The sequence below is a fragment of the Trachurus trachurus genome (genome assembly GCF_905171665.1).
Source record: "Trachurus trachurus genome assembly, chromosome: 17".
Classification (NCBI taxonomy): domain Eukaryota; kingdom Metazoa; phylum Chordata; class Actinopteri; order Carangiformes; family Carangidae; genus Trachurus; species Trachurus trachurus.
Window position 1 is genome coordinate 28654350 of NC_139900.1, and position 18608 is coordinate 28672957.

At 42.1% G+C, this 18608-nt stretch overlaps 1 protein-coding gene across 1 annotated transcript; it reads right to left on the reverse strand.

Moving 5' to 3' along the window:
* Positions 1-1029: 1029 nt before the first annotated feature.
* Positions 1030-17606, reverse strand: LOC311000199 (phospholipid phosphatase 3-like). Its single transcript, XM_083990850.1, has 6 exons — positions 17186-17606; positions 10793-10950; positions 4646-4926; positions 4496-4553; positions 4231-4407; positions 1030-3047 (listed from the first exon to the last, which is right to left on the reverse strand). The coding sequence occupies exons 1-6, from the start codon at positions 17325-17327 to the stop codon at positions 2919-2921; spliced, it is 945 nt and encodes a 314-aa protein (XP_083846976.1). The 5' UTR covers positions 17328-17606; the 3' UTR covers positions 1030-2918.
* Positions 17607-18608: the final 1002 nt, after the last annotated feature.

Genomic DNA, 18608 nt, shown 5'->3' on the forward strand with positions numbered 1-18608 from the left:
CGTGCAAAGCTGTACCCAATTTAATGCAATCCATTTTTATAGCTGTTGAGAAACATTACTACAAAACAAAAACGTCAGCCTTGTAGCGTGCCAGAGGAAAAAAAAAAAACAGAAGTCAGTAGACTTCATCCTTTGGGGACTGTGAATGCATTTTTATAACAATCCATCCAAAAGTTGTTGAAATATTTTCAGTTTGGACTAAAGTGGTGGACTGGCATCAACTAACGCTATCATCTCTAGAGCCAGATAACACTGCTAAAAAAAAAAAAAAAAAAAAAAACTACTTCCACAGAGTACACAGATTCTGTAGGGTGTAGTCTCGTGCCTAATTAAGGCACTGGAAACAGTCATTTAGTAGTAGTCATAACAAAAAGCAGCTGCTCCACAATACTATCACCCATGGCGTGGTCATAAAAACAAAACACATTTTGCAGCTTATTAAACTAATCAGCGCTAATCTCCCTCTGGGCAACATGCCTGATCCTCCGTCAAATCAATCAGATTAGGAGAGCATGTGAACACACTGGACCAAAAACCCAGCTCATGGTAGCCTACGCTGGCACATAACCTTGAGTCACATAATACATTACAACCTGTGGATGGTCGGTACTGTTTATGCATTATATGGAGACAAAGCAACCTAAAACGATAGTACGAGACACTGAAGGCAGGTTGTTATTCCTGAACACTCACATGTGAATGTACTTTGCCACTCTGGCATAGTTTCTGTGTGGAGTCTATATTATTCCAGAGGACCATTGGGGAGAGGGGTTAAAGCCTGGAATGTACACTATTTCCCCACAGGAAGTTGAGCATGGAAGTCTACTATTGCCCCACGCCCAGATCTCCACATCACACGCAGCAGCCGGTCGACTGTTGAATTATAGAACAAAAAATCAGAGAAAATGTATTCTGTCATGTGTGGCACAGAGAATAAAATAAACTCCACAGCACACTTCGCTTGATCTTTTGTGTTTTATTAAAGACACTTTATCTTTTGATACGTCTTACAGTTTCATTGTACAAAATTTCACATGACATTACAAAAATAATGAAAGGCATTTTTAATAAAAATGTACTTGAGCTGTCTACTATGAGAGCTTTGTTTTTTTTCCCTCTTTCTTTTTTTTTTCTTTTTTTTCATAAAACTCAATATTCACATGTTGTCAACTTGACTGGATGACATCTGCCAAGCTTTGCCTCTTTAAAGCAGCACGTTTTACATTTACACAGGTCTTGACACAAAGGTCATAGTGGGTGTTTCTTCAAAAAACAAACTGTATACATAAACATTACAGTATTGTACAATGTATGGTAGCATGCAGAGTCTTCTGATGCTATATATACATATATATATATATACTGTAGTAGATTCTCAACACATGTATGTAAGAGAACAGGACTAGTTTCTCTAGAAGCGTCAGATCAAAGTTTGTCTCAGTGACTTCAAACTGCAGGAAGATGCTGCTTTCAGTCAGTGGTTTTAAGAATAATTATTTTCATTATTAGCATTTTTTGTTGAGAAGTTAATTTCATCAATCTCATGCAAACATATTAGCATGATTATTACCTTAAAATTCAATGTAATGATTTTCGTCACTTGTTATTATAATATACAGCCTCACTGACAGCCTTGTTGTTACTTTACAAGGCTTTATGAGATATTAAGCAGGTACAATGTGCCAAAAATATTAAGTTGGTTTGTGTCATTTGTTTGCTAAATTGTGCTTTGGTACTGAAGTCGTGCTTTTAAGTATATAAAAAGGTCTGTATAGGATACAGTAAATCACAGGACTCTTCAGTGATGAGAAAAATCACTTTGATTAGCAACAGCAAAATATGTTAAGTGTATATGATGCGTTTTTCTCCACAGTGTTCCAGTCTCAGGTTCCATGTGTCTGTTGGAGCAGGTGCCAGGCACACTCCACGGCTATAAACACTGAAATATATAGACATGACATTAACACACACACACACACACACAGGGAAAGACCTCACCCAAACACACACAGACATACACATGAGCGTACACGAGAGACACACCCGACGCTCACACACTCTCTCACACACTCTGACCTAACACTTGTGGGCACCGTCTGGTACATATAACAGACAGTCATTTCATTAAATGGCTCAGTGGGGGCTCGTCCCAGCCAGCAGAAAGAGGCCCACATCCAACACATACGCCCTCACTAGACTTTCCACCTACTGGAACTCATGTGCACCTTCTGAGGAACTCTACATCATGGACATAATAAAAGCTTACAAAGCTTTCCAAAAGCTTCACTTCAGGATCATTCAAGTGGTGACAGTACTGAGTTTAGCTAAAATAGTGCTATAAATCACACATACATACAATAATATGCTTGTAATAACACCAAACTTCAACAATATCCTTCCCGAAATCAAGGAATTTGTTTCTTTGTTTTGTTTTTTTCTTCTCGTGATTTGTTTGCATTAGTCACAGAGTGAGTGAGCGAGCGGCAGGAATACGAGTAGCCTATAGCTCCCGTGCTGGAGATACAGCTGAGGGAAGGAGGCACAAAAGCTACACAGAGCTTTGTTTACAGCTGCCATTTCTCAGTTCTGTTTCATTTCAGACTTCAGTCAACGGAAAGGCCTCGACAGAGGAGAATCTACGAGGCCGATCTCTGTCACAACACGAGAAGAGACTCAATTATCCCCCGCTTCTCCCTCTTTTCCACATTAACATGTCTGGGGAAAAAGATGAAACTTTCCATTGAGAGAGCACAACTTGCTTCACTGTTTTTTTTTCCGTAGCGTCCCCTCATCCTTTGAGATGTTCGAGGTTCCATATTTGCCTGTGTTATCCAGATTGTTTGGGAGTTTATTTCATCCAGTATTGACCAGTGGCTATAGCAGTGATTTGAATGGCGCGGGTCAGTCTGCAGTCCTCCCTACGCCATGATGAGATGGTTGCTTCTCTCTCTGATGTCTGCCGGAGGAACCAGGTCTTTCTTCACTGGAGTTGGCAACATGGTAGAACGTCTTCCTTTGGGCTTGAACAAGTCTGACACAAAGAAAACCTGTGGCGGGAGTAGAGAGAAAAACGTCCTTCAACATCTTTATCCTCATAAATCACCTACCTACTCACTCCCTTCCCTTTAGAGAGAGACTGTGAAGTTCTTTAAGTTCCCACAACCCCCTCCTTCTCTTTTCCATTTACATGTAACCTTGCCCCATTTCAATTCGTAAACACTGTCTCTACTTTTATTGTTATGCTAAGAGAAGCCAATTGTATGTACCTGTTTACCTGTAGGATTTAAATGAAAAGTGAAAATGTTAATTAGAAACCTTCTTAGTATTATCAAGATAACTTCACAGTGTGGAGAAACCTTTTGATTTTCCTTCTTCAGTGGCTCTGCCAAAGCTCTCAGAAAACCCTGACCTGATTTCAGGCTGTAGATCATGGACAGCTATTGGGTCAGTCCAATTTTTACAGTAAACGTTTCAAATTCCTCTAATTTTATTTGTATATTCATTTCTTATTTTCCTCACATTCATTACTGTAACCTTTTATAAAGTGAACAGTGATGCTCGTTCCTGTATTTACAATGATTGAAACCACAATGTTTAGACATGTACTAGAGCAACTTTTTTACATCAAGGACCCCTAAATTGACATAAATTAGACCACGGACCCCCATTGGACAAAATTTTGAAGCAAAATACACAAATATTTTTTCTGAGACTGAAGAACATTACTTTTTCAGTCAATGTGCGTTCAAATTAGAGCCAATGGCGTGAATTTTTGGAAATATTATAGAGAAATTTCTGGAAAAAAGTGGTAAGATATACAGTATATTCTTTTAAAGTTAAATTAAATTTCTAAAAAAAAATAAAAAAATAAAATGAAATAATTTCTCCAAAAAATTCTAGAAAAAAGTGGTAAAATTTCAAGAAAAAGTTGGGGACCCCCTTGAACACTCTCAAGGACCCTTGAGGGTCCCCGAACCCCACTTTGAGAACTATTGTAGAGAGACTGACCGTACAACTCCGCAATTCTGAGTTTGGATTTTGAAATGTATTTCCTTATTCATGAATTTATTGTTACAGTGCTGTGCTACGTCCTTTTTCTATTTCTGTGAAGAATTTAAAACCTGTTGTTGGAGAGGGGCTCCATAAATGGAGGCATGACTATTATTATTATTCATCAACAGGAAGGCAAGATGCAAAGCAATGATACAATAATAAGGTAGAGCTACTCACTATGCAGTAGGCCACCAGCGCTCCCTGCACGAAGCCTGCCAGGACATCGGTGGGGTGGTGCTTGTGGTCAGAGACACGGGACAAGCCGGTGTAGAAAGACATCATGATGAGGGTGAACTGGGTGAGAGGGCGCAGCAGCCGGGCTCCATGCCAAGTAAAACGAGACTGTAGGTAAAACTGGTAAAGACACAAGAAGGTGGGTTTCATATAGTGTGTATCCACAATACATGCGTGTATGCATGTGAAAAACAACTGAGTAACTCACCACCAAGTACAGCATGGTGTACATGGAGAACGAAGCATGTCCAGAGAAGAAAGATTTCCTAAGGGACAAAGGAGAATCAGCAATTTACTACATCTTATAGTCTGTAAAGAAAACATTTGACATGATAAACCTTTACGTCTGTCACAATACCTGGCTTCTTGAACTTTGCTGTCCGGCCCCTGACACTGATAGTCAGTGATGTATCCCAGGGAGCAGTTGATAGTGGAGAAGTCAGGTTTGCACACATCCAGGAAGTGCGGGCGCATGCGGCCCACTGACACTTTGGCGATGTCAGTGAAGGACTGACTGATGGCACAGCCAAAGACGAACACCCCGACCTGCTTGTAGAGAGCAGAGATGTAGGGGTTCCCTACAAAAGACTTGGAGCCCTCGTTCAGGAAGTAGATCCTGTAGCTTTCTCCGATGATGATCTGAAGGAAGAGAAGAGATGGCGATGTCACAATCGTGATTTTGACAGAGTCCCAGCCACTTATGCCTAAGTACTTATGTCCAATCTCCTGAGTGTTCAGTGAAAATGTGTGAGTAGAGAGGGGCCAAAATACTTCATGAGGAACGGTGGAGAACTTCGAAAGTCAGACGAATTTCATCTGCTAGTATTTTACATGTCTTTTACCATCCAGCTGACAGTTTGTTTTAATAACATGAAGAAAATATAGAATCACTTATTTATAATTTCAGACTTCCCCTGATATTCCACTGATGGATGTTAAAACATCGGTAATTGTGAATGCAAGTTTTGCTTGAGGTGATTCCTTCAAGCAAAGACTGCAGCAGAAAGTGTTCATGAACGAACCCTCAAGCAAGACGGATAGTTCACCCAAAATTAAAATTTCACTCATTATCTACTCACCCTCATGTGGACTAAGGGCTGGGAGAAGTTTCAGAGTCCTCCGTGCCTTCTCTGAGTTACAGCGGGGCTCCGTGCAGCACTGCATGTCCATATGACGGTTGCGAATGGCGCTCACTTTTCTTTGTCCAAAAAAGACACAGCAAAAAACATCCAAATACCTCCATAGTGCTCGTCTGTAATGTCCCTCTTGTATTGAAGCCCCGACATGAGAAATTGTTCCCAAAAAATTAAATAAGTCTATATTTTAAGCTTGGGACACTGGGAGCTTCCGCTACAAACAAGCTTAAAACATAGACTTATTTAATTTTTTTCGGAACAGTTTCTCATGTCGGGGCTTCAATACAAGAGGGACATTACAGACGAGCAGTATGGAAGTATTTGGATGTTTTTTGGTTTGTCTTTTTTGGACAAAGAAAAGTGAGCTCCGTTTGCAACCATCATATGGACATGCAGTGCTGCACGGAGCCCCGCTGTAACTCAGAGAAGCCACGGAGGACTCTGAAACTTCTCCCAGCCCTTAGTCCACATGAGGGTGAGTAGATAATGAGTGAAATTTGAATTTTGGGTGAACTATCCCTTTAATGGAAATATGCATCAAAGTCTGTGAAGAGTGACATTTGGAACCAGGACACACTGAGCTCTGATGTTCACAGAGCAGAATATAAGAATAAATATAAATAATATATGTATGTAACTTTTTTAGAATCAAAATGTTATTATGATAGCTGAAATGGAATGCTGTGATTTCCTCTGAAGTGGTTTGAAAAGGGGCCACTTTGTAGTTAAACGTGTTTACCTGTGCCATTCTACTTCTGAGAGAAAACAGTGAGGCAACGTGGGAGGCAACTCAAACTGTCCGCCATGTATAGCTCCATGGAAGTGTGTAAATAAACCACCGTCTAAAACCGACGACTGACGGGTAAGGCGCACTTAGGAGGAGGTGGACGGTCATAACTCGCAACAGCTGTTCAAGCTCAAATATGACCCCCCCCCCCCCCCCCCCCGCACCCCCTCTTCTCCTCTGTTGTCTTCCAGACACTCATAAATGAAAGTAGCGAAGAGGGGAGATAAAGGGTGAAATTGGAGGGATGGAAGAGGATTATAGAGAGCATAAAAACTGTGCAAAAGAGGATAAGAAGAGTGCGAATGAGGAGGAGTGAAGGGAAGAAAGAGGAAGGTGAGAGGAGGAATGAAGGCTGGAGGAGGAGGAGGACTGAGGGAGAGAGTGGGGGAGGCACCGCTGGTTCTAATCAGCAGAAACGCTGAGCTCGGCAACATGTCTGATTTTTGGTGGCCAGACTCCACCAGGCGCACGTCGGGGGCGCGTTTGTTTTTCACCGCTCCGGCTGTCTCTCTGAAATGTCTCCGATTTCACAAGGGATGTCTGGCTGTTTTCATGTTAGTATCTTGGTTTCATCAGACATTCTTGCGAGGGGCGCAGGAATAAGTCTCATTCTTGGAAACACTCTCTGCAAAAGGGATAGCCCCTTAAGGAGATTTAACAAGCTGATAGAGTGCGTCGTTTTCCACCATCCAGGCCTTTAGAGCCAGCTCAACAGAGGCCAGCTGCTTTCATGGGAGAGAGGGATGGGGGGAGAAAACAGATCTGGTTCCCCTCGTGTGAAAGATTCAACAATATGGCGCAATAAATGAACTGGCGTTGTAGATTATGTTGCTGTTGCACTCAAAAACCGCAGAGATAATCGTGGGGACGAGATGTTGATTTGTGGCTTATGTCAAAAGTCTTGCATTTTCCAAATGACACCATGGTGTTTTCCTTTCTTCTAAAAGAGATCTGCATAAATTATAAAGGATGTGGCCTACATTTCTCAGCTCTTTAAAGAGGGGGGGGGGGGGGTGAGTTTGTGAAGCACTACATGACCTAATGTTGTTGTTTTCTGGTTCAAAAAACACAAAGCTTGGCAGAACGCTGTAGGGGGGAGACGGATTACAAAGTCACGTTTTGCCAAGGGAAAATGAGCTATCTGGCAAAGTCTTCTTGTTTTGGGGCCTTCACCACAATTCCACCCTGCCAATTACAGTATTTAACTGAACAACCATTGCGTTAACCATAATTACACGGGGGCCAGGACTCCTTCTCACCATGAAAACCCCTGTGGCCCCGAGCCTGCAGAGCAGTCTGCTTTCCAGGAGAAGGGAGAGCCGATGGCGAAGCCGTGCCATGAGGCGAGGCACCGTCCCACCCAAGACATGCCAGGTGACAACTGGACATGCCAGGGGAGTTCTCACTTGCAACATAGAGGCTGGTGGGACGTTTCTAAATGATTTAAGTGTGAATGCCGCATGTCACTTTGGAAAAAAGTCTCTGTCTAATAAGTAAATGTAAATGTCCAAACTAAAAGTGATGGAAGGATTCACTTCCTCTGCTGAGGCTGCTCCTTTGAACTGCCACCACATTATGGAGTGGGAGGTTGGTGATGTTTCCAAAGATGTCCTGAAAAAAGAGAAAGGTTTGTTCTGTTTTAATGATCTAACTCTCTTTGATTGGCTGCTGATGTTTTTTTTTTGTTTTTTTTTAATTATTCTCTTGTTTTGTTCTTTCTTATCTCAATTCATTTACTTTTTTGGCCACTGCATTTCAGTGTTATGTCCTTCCTGTCTTGTGCTGTCATGTCTTTATGTTTGCTCTATGTTCGTTACTTGTATTGCACAATAAAAAAACAAAAAAAGGGGGGAAAAAAGCAGTCGTCTTGAGTGAGTCCAGACCTCTGACAATCACAGACCCAGTTGTTTTGATCCAGTCTCCTTGTGTTCATGTTCATCACGCTACCAGATACGAGTGGGTTTGGCCGCTTAAGTCACAAAGTAGGCTTTTGTTTTGTTTTGCTAAACTCATTTGGTAGATATATAAAGAAGATATGCAGGGTTATGGTTCTTTTACTCTGTGCTGTCCACAGTGGGTGCAGCACCTCGTCAGCAGCACCACAGACAGCAGTCCTCCATCACTTGTCTACAGTGGATGTATTGAGCCTCAGTACTGCTGAGTGCTCAGAAGTGTTTTGTGAAACCTTACGGGCCAAAAGACAATCTTGCACATGAGGGTAGAAATCGCAGCTATCCCCGTGAATATGTGAGCCGAGTACGAGCCGCTCCAAAGCCGGTGTTGACAGACGCATACTGTAGGTCAAAAAGGAAGCGTATCTGAGCTCCGCCTCAAAAATGATTTCAAATTACGGGACGCAGGGAAACGATTTAGCGCAGATTTTGGATCCTCAGTGTTTTCTCCCAGAAGATTTGAGACAGAGAAACAATTCAACACCTCACTTTCTCAAGTGGCTTTATCAGCTGTTGTCATCTTAAGCCCCCGAAGAGAAAATCTTGAACAAATGCTGTTGACTGGTTGTTATCTCGAATGTGCTGAAGGCAATCAGAGAGGCTGATAGCACAGGTTTGGGGAGGTGTTGTTTCAGTAATCATGTGGGATAATCTGGGTCCATACACACAGTGTCACTTTCAGATAAATCCCTCTGATGGAGCGTGAAGAAATGTATTTTAGGGCTGCCACTGACAACTATTTTTTTAATGATGAAATCATCAACTATTTTATTAGTAGTCAATTGAGCTTAAGAATTTTTTTTTCTTCAGAAGATGTTACTAAAACACTGGCACAGTCAATAAATCCAGATTCTGTCCTCCACATTTGCTCAAACACTTATTCAGTTTAAAAAAAGAAAGGCAGTAGCAGACGATTTTGGTTTTATGAGAGTATTTAGCAGCTACAAGGACAAAGGATATTAAACAGCTCTGTCTATTAATGAACAGACAACACTTAAAAATGAAGTAATCCTTTACATGTTTGTTACTGATCTCACTGTGCCATAAAAAGTTATATTTACAAAAATAAAAATAATTTACAGTCAGGGGATTTATAGTAAAGGGAATTGGAGCTTTGATGTGCTCATCCTCCTAAAGTCAGCCTCTAACCAGCTGGAGATATTGGTGTTGTTAGCATTTTAACTTGATCTCATCCATAAACGTATTGATCCGGATCATATTATTGCTGATTCTTTTTTAAATTCACAACAGGATTTGAATTGGTCTCAACCAGTTCCTCAGTTTATAACAACCAGTCACATTGTAAGTTTCATGGTAAACAAAGACATTGTCCCATACAGCTTCTCCCAACAGATAATTATTAGCTCAACAAACAAAGCAGCTGAACATCTCTCTTTTATTGTTGCTTGTTGTACAGATGGTTTCATAAAGTTCTTATTGGCTTTTTACCATTACTGCAACGTAAAGTTGACTCATTCCAATCAACTTTATTTCACCTTGCTCTGAGTCTAGTGAAGCGTGTGTGTGCGTGTCTGTGTGTGTTGCTGCAGCCCCGCCTCTCCCAGAGGACAGAAAGGTAGTGCTTCCATAATGATGAATAGAAAACAGTTAAGTGTGAACGGCTGCACGAAAATAAATCAATGTATCATCAACTTAAAATATAGACATGGTCTAACCCATTGTCATAGTCAGTGTCAATTATCAATCATGGTGACAGCACTTGTGTATTTCTGGTTCGATTAGGGAAAAAGCATGAACACACGTTGCACCTGTAATTGATATCACAGCATAAACATCTCTACATCATTACACTCATAAAACACCTTGCTTCTTGGAAATGTTACAGTGATCATAAGTAGAGCCCCTACTGGTGATGATGAGAACTACTAGGATGGACTGTGAAATGATGTGGTCAACATCTAGTTTAAAGGGATAGTTCAACATTTTGGGAAATGAGCCCATTGCCATAATCCCTATAGTCATAGCAGTAGGTTTGTTACCTTTAATTGTTGAGTGCAGGCTTTTTTTCAGAATGGTGGAGCAGAGCCGCGAGCTGCTCAGAGCTACACTACGGCGGCTCATGGGATTTCTTGGTTTCCCTCATCAAACTCATCGAATACACAATCCAACAACTCCAAAACGCTCTGGTGGACAAGTTGTGACCTGCACATTCACCACGCTATGAGATAATAACGGAACGTTACGAGACAGAGTTGTTTTAGAGGGAAATACAGAGATTGTTTGATGAAAAACTGTCCCTGAAGGAAACGTGCATCAGTGGTTTTGCATGAATTTACCTCGAAAACAACTCTGTCTCATAACGTTCTGTTATTATCTCATAGCGTGGTGAATGTGCAGGTCACAACTTGTCCACCAGAGCGTTGTGGAGTTGTTGGATTGTGTATTTGATAAGTTTGATGAGGGAAACCAAGAAATCCCATGAGCCTCCGTAGCGTAGCTCTGAGAACAAACCTACTCCTAAGACTATAGGGGTTGTGGCAATGGGCCAATCTGCCAAAATGTTGAACCATCCCTTTAAAAGGTGTCAGTACGTGCTGCTAGTAATGGTGAAGGCCGCTGAAACACAAGAGCTGATGATGTCATTAGTGATCAAAGTGAAGTGAACTTACAGACAGGATGGTGATAAGAATGCCAGCAGCGCTAAGCACACCGTCGCTAATGGTGTCTCCGTGTTTGGCCGGGTACTTGATGGACTCATCGTGGCAGTAAAACCCTCTACGGTAAGGCTGAACAGCACTGGTCTCAATGACCAAGAAAGGCAGGCCGGCTAGTGTGAAGAAGCAGTGAGCGGCACAGAGAGGAAGAGAGGGGGTGAGGGTGGGTGAGGGAGGGGGGAGAGAGAGAGGGAGGGAGGGAGGGAGAGAGAGAGAGAGATGGAGGCGCTGGGTTAATGATACGCAAATTACAGAGGTCGCAGGTACGAGCAAGAGGTAACAAGGGAACATCTGGGACTGGCTCAATTCATTCTGCGGCTGTTATCTGTGACTAATGAAGAAATAATGACTCCCGCTTTGCTCAATATTCAGTAGAAATGGGGCTTTCTGAGCACATCTTTGGATGTATTAAGGGACCATACCTGTGCCGTTTGTTGCATGTTTCAGCCTGTTAACTGCTAATCATGTATGCTTTACTTTATTGCTGACCATATTCCAAAGCACACCATATATTTCATATCAATCTGTCTCTCCGGGCCGTATTGGTTTCCATTTATTGAACTATACGGAATGGTAATGAAACAGCAGATGTTTGTAAGTAAAAATGAACCTGGAATGAAATTGTCAGCTGACCTACAGAGGGCTCCAAAGGTCTTTGTTACTTTGACGATTAATCAATATTCTGACTGGTAAAATAAATGGAAACCAATGGCTGTCTGTAGGGCAAGAAAATCAGTCTAGGCTCACAAGGATACGCACAGGGAAACTGTTGGCAGTTCTGTGCAGCATACATGATTTACAGCCAATGAGGTACAGCGTGGATGCACCACAGAGTGTGAGTCAGAGCCTGTTGTTCCAATCATGTCATTAGAGGTATTTGGAGCCAACCAGGGGATGAATTGACAGCGTGCCGACAGATGCTCTCTAGTTCTCTTGCTTGCACCAAAACCAGGACTTACTGAGGCCACGGGCACAGTGACGCCCACGGCTGTGAGCACAGCGGTGGACACCGTGCTGCTCTTATAGGGGAGCTTGATGCTGTTGTCGTTGCAGAAGAATCCTCTCTGGTAAGGTGGGAAGGGGGATTTGTGCAAAGAAACGGCAACAAGCAACACTGCATGGTTGGACAGATACACGAGCACAGGTCAGACAGCTCTTTAAAAAAAACAGTGAACAGCTGCATCAACAGACATTATCAACAGGAAGACAAACAGAAAGGCACAAACAGATAGAAATCTTAGACATACAAACACATTAAAAACTCCCCGTAGACATGGATTAAAGTAGATCTCGTCCTGTTTTCACAGGAAGGCACACTGATGCTGTCATAAGACAATAAACAAAACTAAATCAGCTGATATAAATGTTAAAATCAAATCTATACAATTGTTTTTAGACTTAAGTGAACCTCTTTGAGATCGAGTTGATGCTACTCTCAGGTTCTACCAGGCTGCGTTGGCGCTAGAAGGGATTTCGATGTGTCATGTCCTTGAGAGAGACCAATGCGGCTAACTGACAAGGATGAAAAAAAACACAAACACTATGAGACTCTTCCTTCCCTTCCCGCAGAGGCTTTCAAGTGCACTTTAAAAGGCCCACTTTAAGATGCCTTTGGGGGGTGTCTACGTCTGATCAATTTAGTGTGTTTCACCACTTAAAGTGGCAAAAGGATCTTATTTATCTCCCAACAACAAACACAGAGTGGGTGTAACTCAGATGCGAGCCAAAAAGGACAGCTTATTTTCTCCATTTACTAGAGGCGTCAGCGAGGGGACTTTGAAATCCGAGTGTGGACGTGGGACCCAGGAGATGCCTCAAATCTGACAGAATTTGGAAAACATACTTTCAAATCACTTCAAAGCAGCATTAAACTGATGGCGGGGGCTTTCAAGTCAAGTCGCCCCTTTGAATAATTCGGAGATCTGTCGATACAAAGAAAATCAAACATCAGCGCTCCCTCCCCCCCCCCCCCCCCCCTTGTCAAAAAAGCTAAGAAGCACTGGGGTGTAGAGGTCAGAGCTGCTGAAGGCAGGATGGAGGTGGTGGTGGTGGTGGTGGGGGGATTTCTCAAACCAAATGTCAACACAGGCCTCAGTTGCTGCTGAGCCCCTCAACCCCTAGCATCCACACACACAGTCACACACACAGTCACACACAGCTGACTGGGCCTTTGAAGGTCCAGCTGGGCTGTGCTCAGGTTTCAGGCTGAGCTGTGCTGCTTGATGGGAACTCCAGAAGACTGGCCTTCCCTCCGCATTCAGCAGGATCCACGTTATTAACTCGGTCTTTTTCACTTGCCTTCTTAAAACAAATACCTTGGACGGAGCTGAAGCAGTAGAAAGAGTGGTGGGGCGATACGGGTTTGAGCCGTGCAACAGTCAAAATATACTGTACTTCAAATCCTCAGTGTCTGATCCCTGAGTTGACTTAGCCTGGCCATGAACAGAGCAACACAGGCCTTGGCAAAACACAGTCCCTGGGACATATAAATGCTGCCCAAAATGCTGATATTAACCAGTCAGGGGGGGGGGGGGGGATCACAGGGGTAAAAGTGCTGGACGTGAAACACATAAACCCCAGAAGGCCTGACCTCTGTAAGTGCCTATACACATTCAGACTTGATAGAAAACACAAGGCTGGAGGCAGAGGGCAGCCGGTAACAGAGAGGTGGCAGATGGATTGATCAAATTAAACGTCTCGAGTTTATAAAAAAAGGAACCTGCGCGAGGTCAGGAGCCTCAGACAGCTGATTGGAAAGACAGGAAGAAAACACAATGAGACACTGTCAGGTCCTGTCTCGCTGAAATTGAGCTGTTTTTTCTTCTCCGCTCAGTCCTCTGACCCCTTCCATCCGTCTAAACACTGCAGCATCAGCAGTACACACGGCATCTTGGGATTTTCCCCTCCTACCCTCTTCCTCCCTTCCCGCTTCTAAAAAAGCCGGGTAGGGGGGCGGAGGAGGAGGATCATGGGGGGGGGGAGTGTGTCCTCGTCTTGCCAACGACAACACCAGTCAGCAAGCATGGGTATGTCTTTTGCATTAGCTCAACATCAACCCGAAGAGAACAGAAACAAACAAAATAGTTGGAGGGATTTTTTTTCTGAGTTCTTGGTTCCTGATCTAAACATCAGGTGTCCTCCACTTCTTTTTTTGCCCTGAGGCAGTTTGCTTGGTCATCAACAGGGGAGGAGCCCTAACTGAAAATAAGCAAACAAGAGTTAATGAATAATGATGATGGCTTTTTCAGCACATTACTGAACGTCGCGTCGCCTCGCATCAAAATGGGCTCAAAAAATATGTTTCCTACGCCTGTCCGTTCTGCCTCTCTCCCAGTTCAGCCCTGGCAAGTTCCATGTAGCTGCACTCTGTGGAAACTAAAATCAATGTATAACCCTCGCGTTGAATTAAAGCGCCGCTGTATTTTGAAGGCATTCGCCAAAACACCGAGTGTGACTGTTCAAATAAACGGACGCACATTTTCCACTTGCAGGGATCCCTCACTGTCTGGTGTAGAAATGTATACATGTCTGAGGTAGTTGTGGTGTATACACAGATGCAGTTGTTTTTACTCGCAGCAGCCCCCCACACAACCTGCTCCCTGTCAGTCAGTCAGTCAGTCAGTCTGGTTCTGCTGCAAAACTTTAGTCCACGGTTCCACTGTGGAGGAGAAACTGGATCTGCCTGCTCAGTTCAAAACAATCGCTTTAGCAGTCTATTGCTAGTGACTCAAACCGCTGCTCATGTTCCATTTTGCCCCTCATTTATAATCCAGATGTGTTCAGAGGAGCACCAGGTATTATCCACAAGGTGGTTTACAATTTGCTCTAGATCTGTTCGTTCATCATTTCTACAACCCCAATAAACACAGACATACAGAAGAGATTCAAACATGTACATTAATCACAGACAATACCACATTCAATAGATGATGCCTGTACATACATGACTATACCATGAATTGTACACCTGTCAAGCAGAGCAAAAATATTAGCTTAGATAATGTGGATTTTATCAAATAATCATTTCATCTTATTCACTCCTTGTAAATATTATTTATTTTTAAGTATTTTTGTATGTCGCTGTCTAACATGATGAACCATGTCCTGTTTTTGGATTATTTGTAGAATATGATACAGAAATATTTTCATACAAAAGTGGTACTTCCTTAAACTGATATAAAAGCCTCAGTAGCATTTAGATGTTTCTGTGATTCAACTCTTTCATAATGTCACACACACAAAAAATTAACTTACTGTACAACTGGTCCGCACTTGTCTTCGCTTAAGATCAAGTTAATGGTTATTATTTCTAAAGGGGCAGTTAAACCAAATTACAAAAAAATTGAATCTTTAATTTTCAGTTTTACATACTGAGGTTTTGAGATATTTGTCTTTGCAATTTCTAACTATTAGGCTACAAGTCACTAAATACCACCCACATATGGAAAACCAAGACTTAAAAAAGCATAAATTACCCCAACTTTCAACATCATTTGCCTGATTTCTTGGCACACCATGTTTTTTTTGTTTTTTTCACTGACTTGAAAGTACAGGCATACGTGTGGTTGGTTTACTACCTTCTGTTTACTGCAGAACCAGCACAAAGACAACACAGAGACATTATAAAATGATTAACTGGAAAACATTAAAGCCGCTACAGCTTACTGCAAGCTGAGCCTGCTCACCTCACTGGAGGCTAAAGCAAATAAATAAATAAATAATACCCCCCCCCCCTGCTTTCCTTAGCATTATTCATTGGAATTTAGCCCTAATCACCTCTGAATCAGAGTGACGTCTTCCTCCAGCCTACTGACTAATGGTATCTTTACTGGCACTGATGGTCTACTGGGGTCTGAGTGACTGGAGAAGGTTCTTGTGAACAACAGAGATGGGACAGAGATATCCCCAGATGCTGCAACACCACAGCTGTAATCAGTGAATGAAGGAGCGGTGATTACTAGAGCTGGCCCACCATTTCCTCCTGTGGTCGTTCCCCTTCAACCACATCTTTTGCCAGAAAAACACTCCTGGTTTGTTGACAAGCCTCTCTGTGGGGAGGTATGTACATCTAGAGCAAATCATGGGGATTTACCCTCCACAGAGACAAAAACTAGACCGAAACTAAATATAGCTTGTCTGAAAATGAGAGTTTATACTTGTGGAATATTTCAACAATAGCTGGACTGCTGCCGTTCTCACTGAGCTGCAGTCGTTTGACCAAACATGCTCCTTGGCTGTTTGATGTCATGATCTATATACAGAGCAGCATTTTGGAAGCATTAAGGTTTTCAGAGAAGAAAATAAATGAGTCAAATCAGTGAAAAGTCAAAGGTTTAAATCCCGAGGGGAGCGGCAAACTTCTTCTAGGACTTTTAGGTTTGGACTTCAAACTGTTTCACCTGCAATAACAATGTCTGCGGCTGCTAAAACATCACAGGATCTGCTCATGAACATGCACACACACACAAACACACACATACACTTGTGACCTTTTCACCACTTCCCTTAATTACTCCACACACACACACACACAAATATATTATGCCAGATGTTGGGATCAGAAGAATTCCTGCTGGTGTGGAATGTGAGCCATTCTGGAAAATATAATGAGGAGTCAAAGCAGAGCAGAGGTAGGTAAAGTCTACTCTACAGGTGTGAGTGGAGACCAAAGAAATGTACATGTACCCCCTTCCCCTGGAGCATTTCATTCATTAGTTTCCCCTTTGCCAGCAGTTTTGTGTGTAGGCTCAGAAAAACAGATCCACTAGCTGAGCTAAAGCTACTTTCTGGAAAATATGTAGCAAACAGCTAAATGTGCTGGCAGTGGTTACTGATGAAGCATCACTTGTTGCTGTGGTAACGCAGCTGGTGAGGCTGGTAAAAACTGGCAAAAACATTTAGGCCTAACACACTTGACTGAGAAAGGTTTTATTTATGATCATTCACTTTGAATTAATGTATTCCCATCTTTTATTAAATGTTTTAATTAAGTTGGTGACACTAAGTGACACTTCTACTCGGGGAATAGTCCAGATAACATATCAGGGAATTGTCGGTGTAAAATTAAATTTGCTCTGAATATAGCCTAAGTGATTTAATCATATAGCCTAATACTGTCTTAAAATATCACAATTAATTGTAAGGAGTATAGTAGTGTGTGTGTGTGTGTGTGGGGGGGGTATCAAACAACATAGGGTGAGGAAACATTAAGAAATCCGACAGCCAAACTCACCTTGAACACACCACAAGTAGCCTAATTATTAACAATGTCCAATGAAACAACAGGGAAGTTTAAAGTCACAGCAGAGCACAGAAGTAACGTTACTGATACGGTAACTGGTGACTTACCCAAGAAGAGGCAGAAGAGGTCCACTCCGACCAGTAACTTTCTCCGGCGGTGGTCTTTGCAGTTGTTATTGTTGTTCAGCGAACTCCCGCCGTTCCTCGTCTCGGCTGCCATAGTTTTCTCATAAATCAAACAGCGTTGCATTTAAAACGTTTTGTGTGCTTCAAATGTGAGGGAACTAAATGTGTGTGCTAAAGAAAATAAAATAAAGAAAAGGAAAAAAAAAAAAAAAGCTATGTCAGCGCCGCGCTCACTTGAAGTTTTTGCTAAACTACTACGAGAGGTGACGGGCGGCTGCTGCGTGAATCCTGAGGAGGAGTAGTCATGAAGAAAAGTCTATGAAGGGGAAAGGCTGCTTCTAAAAGTGACCGCCACCTCTCACTACAATCACCACTCGCTTTCTCCTTGCAACTTCTAACCATCCTCTACTCTAGTCCTTTCCAATGGGGGTGGGTGGGTGTCCTGTGACAGCCTTCCAAGAAAGCCCCTCCTCTAGACCCTCCCCTCACAATTAATGCCATATGCAAGCTCCTTCACTCAGGCCGATTCCCACACTCACCTCTCTGTGATCAAGCCCATTCACTACAACACACAGCAGCAATAACAAGGGGGATTCCACACAAAACTCAAGTCAGCCACTTCCATCATGAAAGGGTTTGTTTCCCAGGGTCAGAAGAACATGTATGTTTTCCATATTTAGGGCTGTTTTTCTTTATTTTCTATCCCGTAAGCCGGTGTTATTTTTCACTTTCACTCAAGATGCAGCAAGATAAACAGTCTGGTTTAAGTCTGGAGTAAAATTCCCAGATTACTCAGGTTTTCCCAGTCTGATTTACAGTATGAAAACGGAAACCCTGAACACTATAATGAGTTTCCTACATCATTTAAAAGTCAAGCAACAAAACATGTGGGAAATCCCGATACGGTCCATGATACTGCAACAAAATATAGTGAGATTCAAGTGCTGTGAAAGGAAACGGATTTAGATAGTACAGATTTCATGGCTTTATATCAGAATATAACTGTACATTTTGTAGGTCTACTGTACCGAGAACGTGGCAATGTCACAAAATGTCATGAAAACATGAATCAATAACAAATATTTATTACATGTAACACACAAACTGAAGAAAATCCAAATGCTAAGAACACAGTCACAAACATCTACGCAGGATATTACAAGTGGACAACTGGCTATTTCATGTTGTAAAGCTTTGGACAAAGTGCAATTATTAAATATGTGCACCATTTATATTTTTTTAACAGTAACTTCAGAGAAAATAAGAGTGAAGAACACAAAGTGAAAATGCACCATAATACACAAAGTGAGCAAAAAGTTTAATCTGGATTATAATAAATTTGCATTAGCACATGATAGTGTTTTATTTTCTCTACTGTGGAGGGTCAAATAAACATTTTCAAATA

Excerpts from the sequence above, each read along its gene's own strand:
- LOC311000199 (XM_083990850.1), bottom strand. The coding sequence starts at position 17,327 with ATGCAACGCTGTTTGATTTATGAGAAAACTATGGCAGCCGAGACGAGG. Across the intron at positions 10,951-17,185 it reads CCTCTTCTGCCTCTTCTTGG|CCGGCCTGCCTTTCTTGGTC; the intron begins GTAAGTCACCAG and ends TCTTCACACTAG. Across the intron at positions 3,048-4,230 it reads CGCTGGTGGCCTACTGCATA|GTTTTCTTTGTGTCAGACTT; the intron begins GTGAGTAGCTCT and ends CTCCCGCCACAG.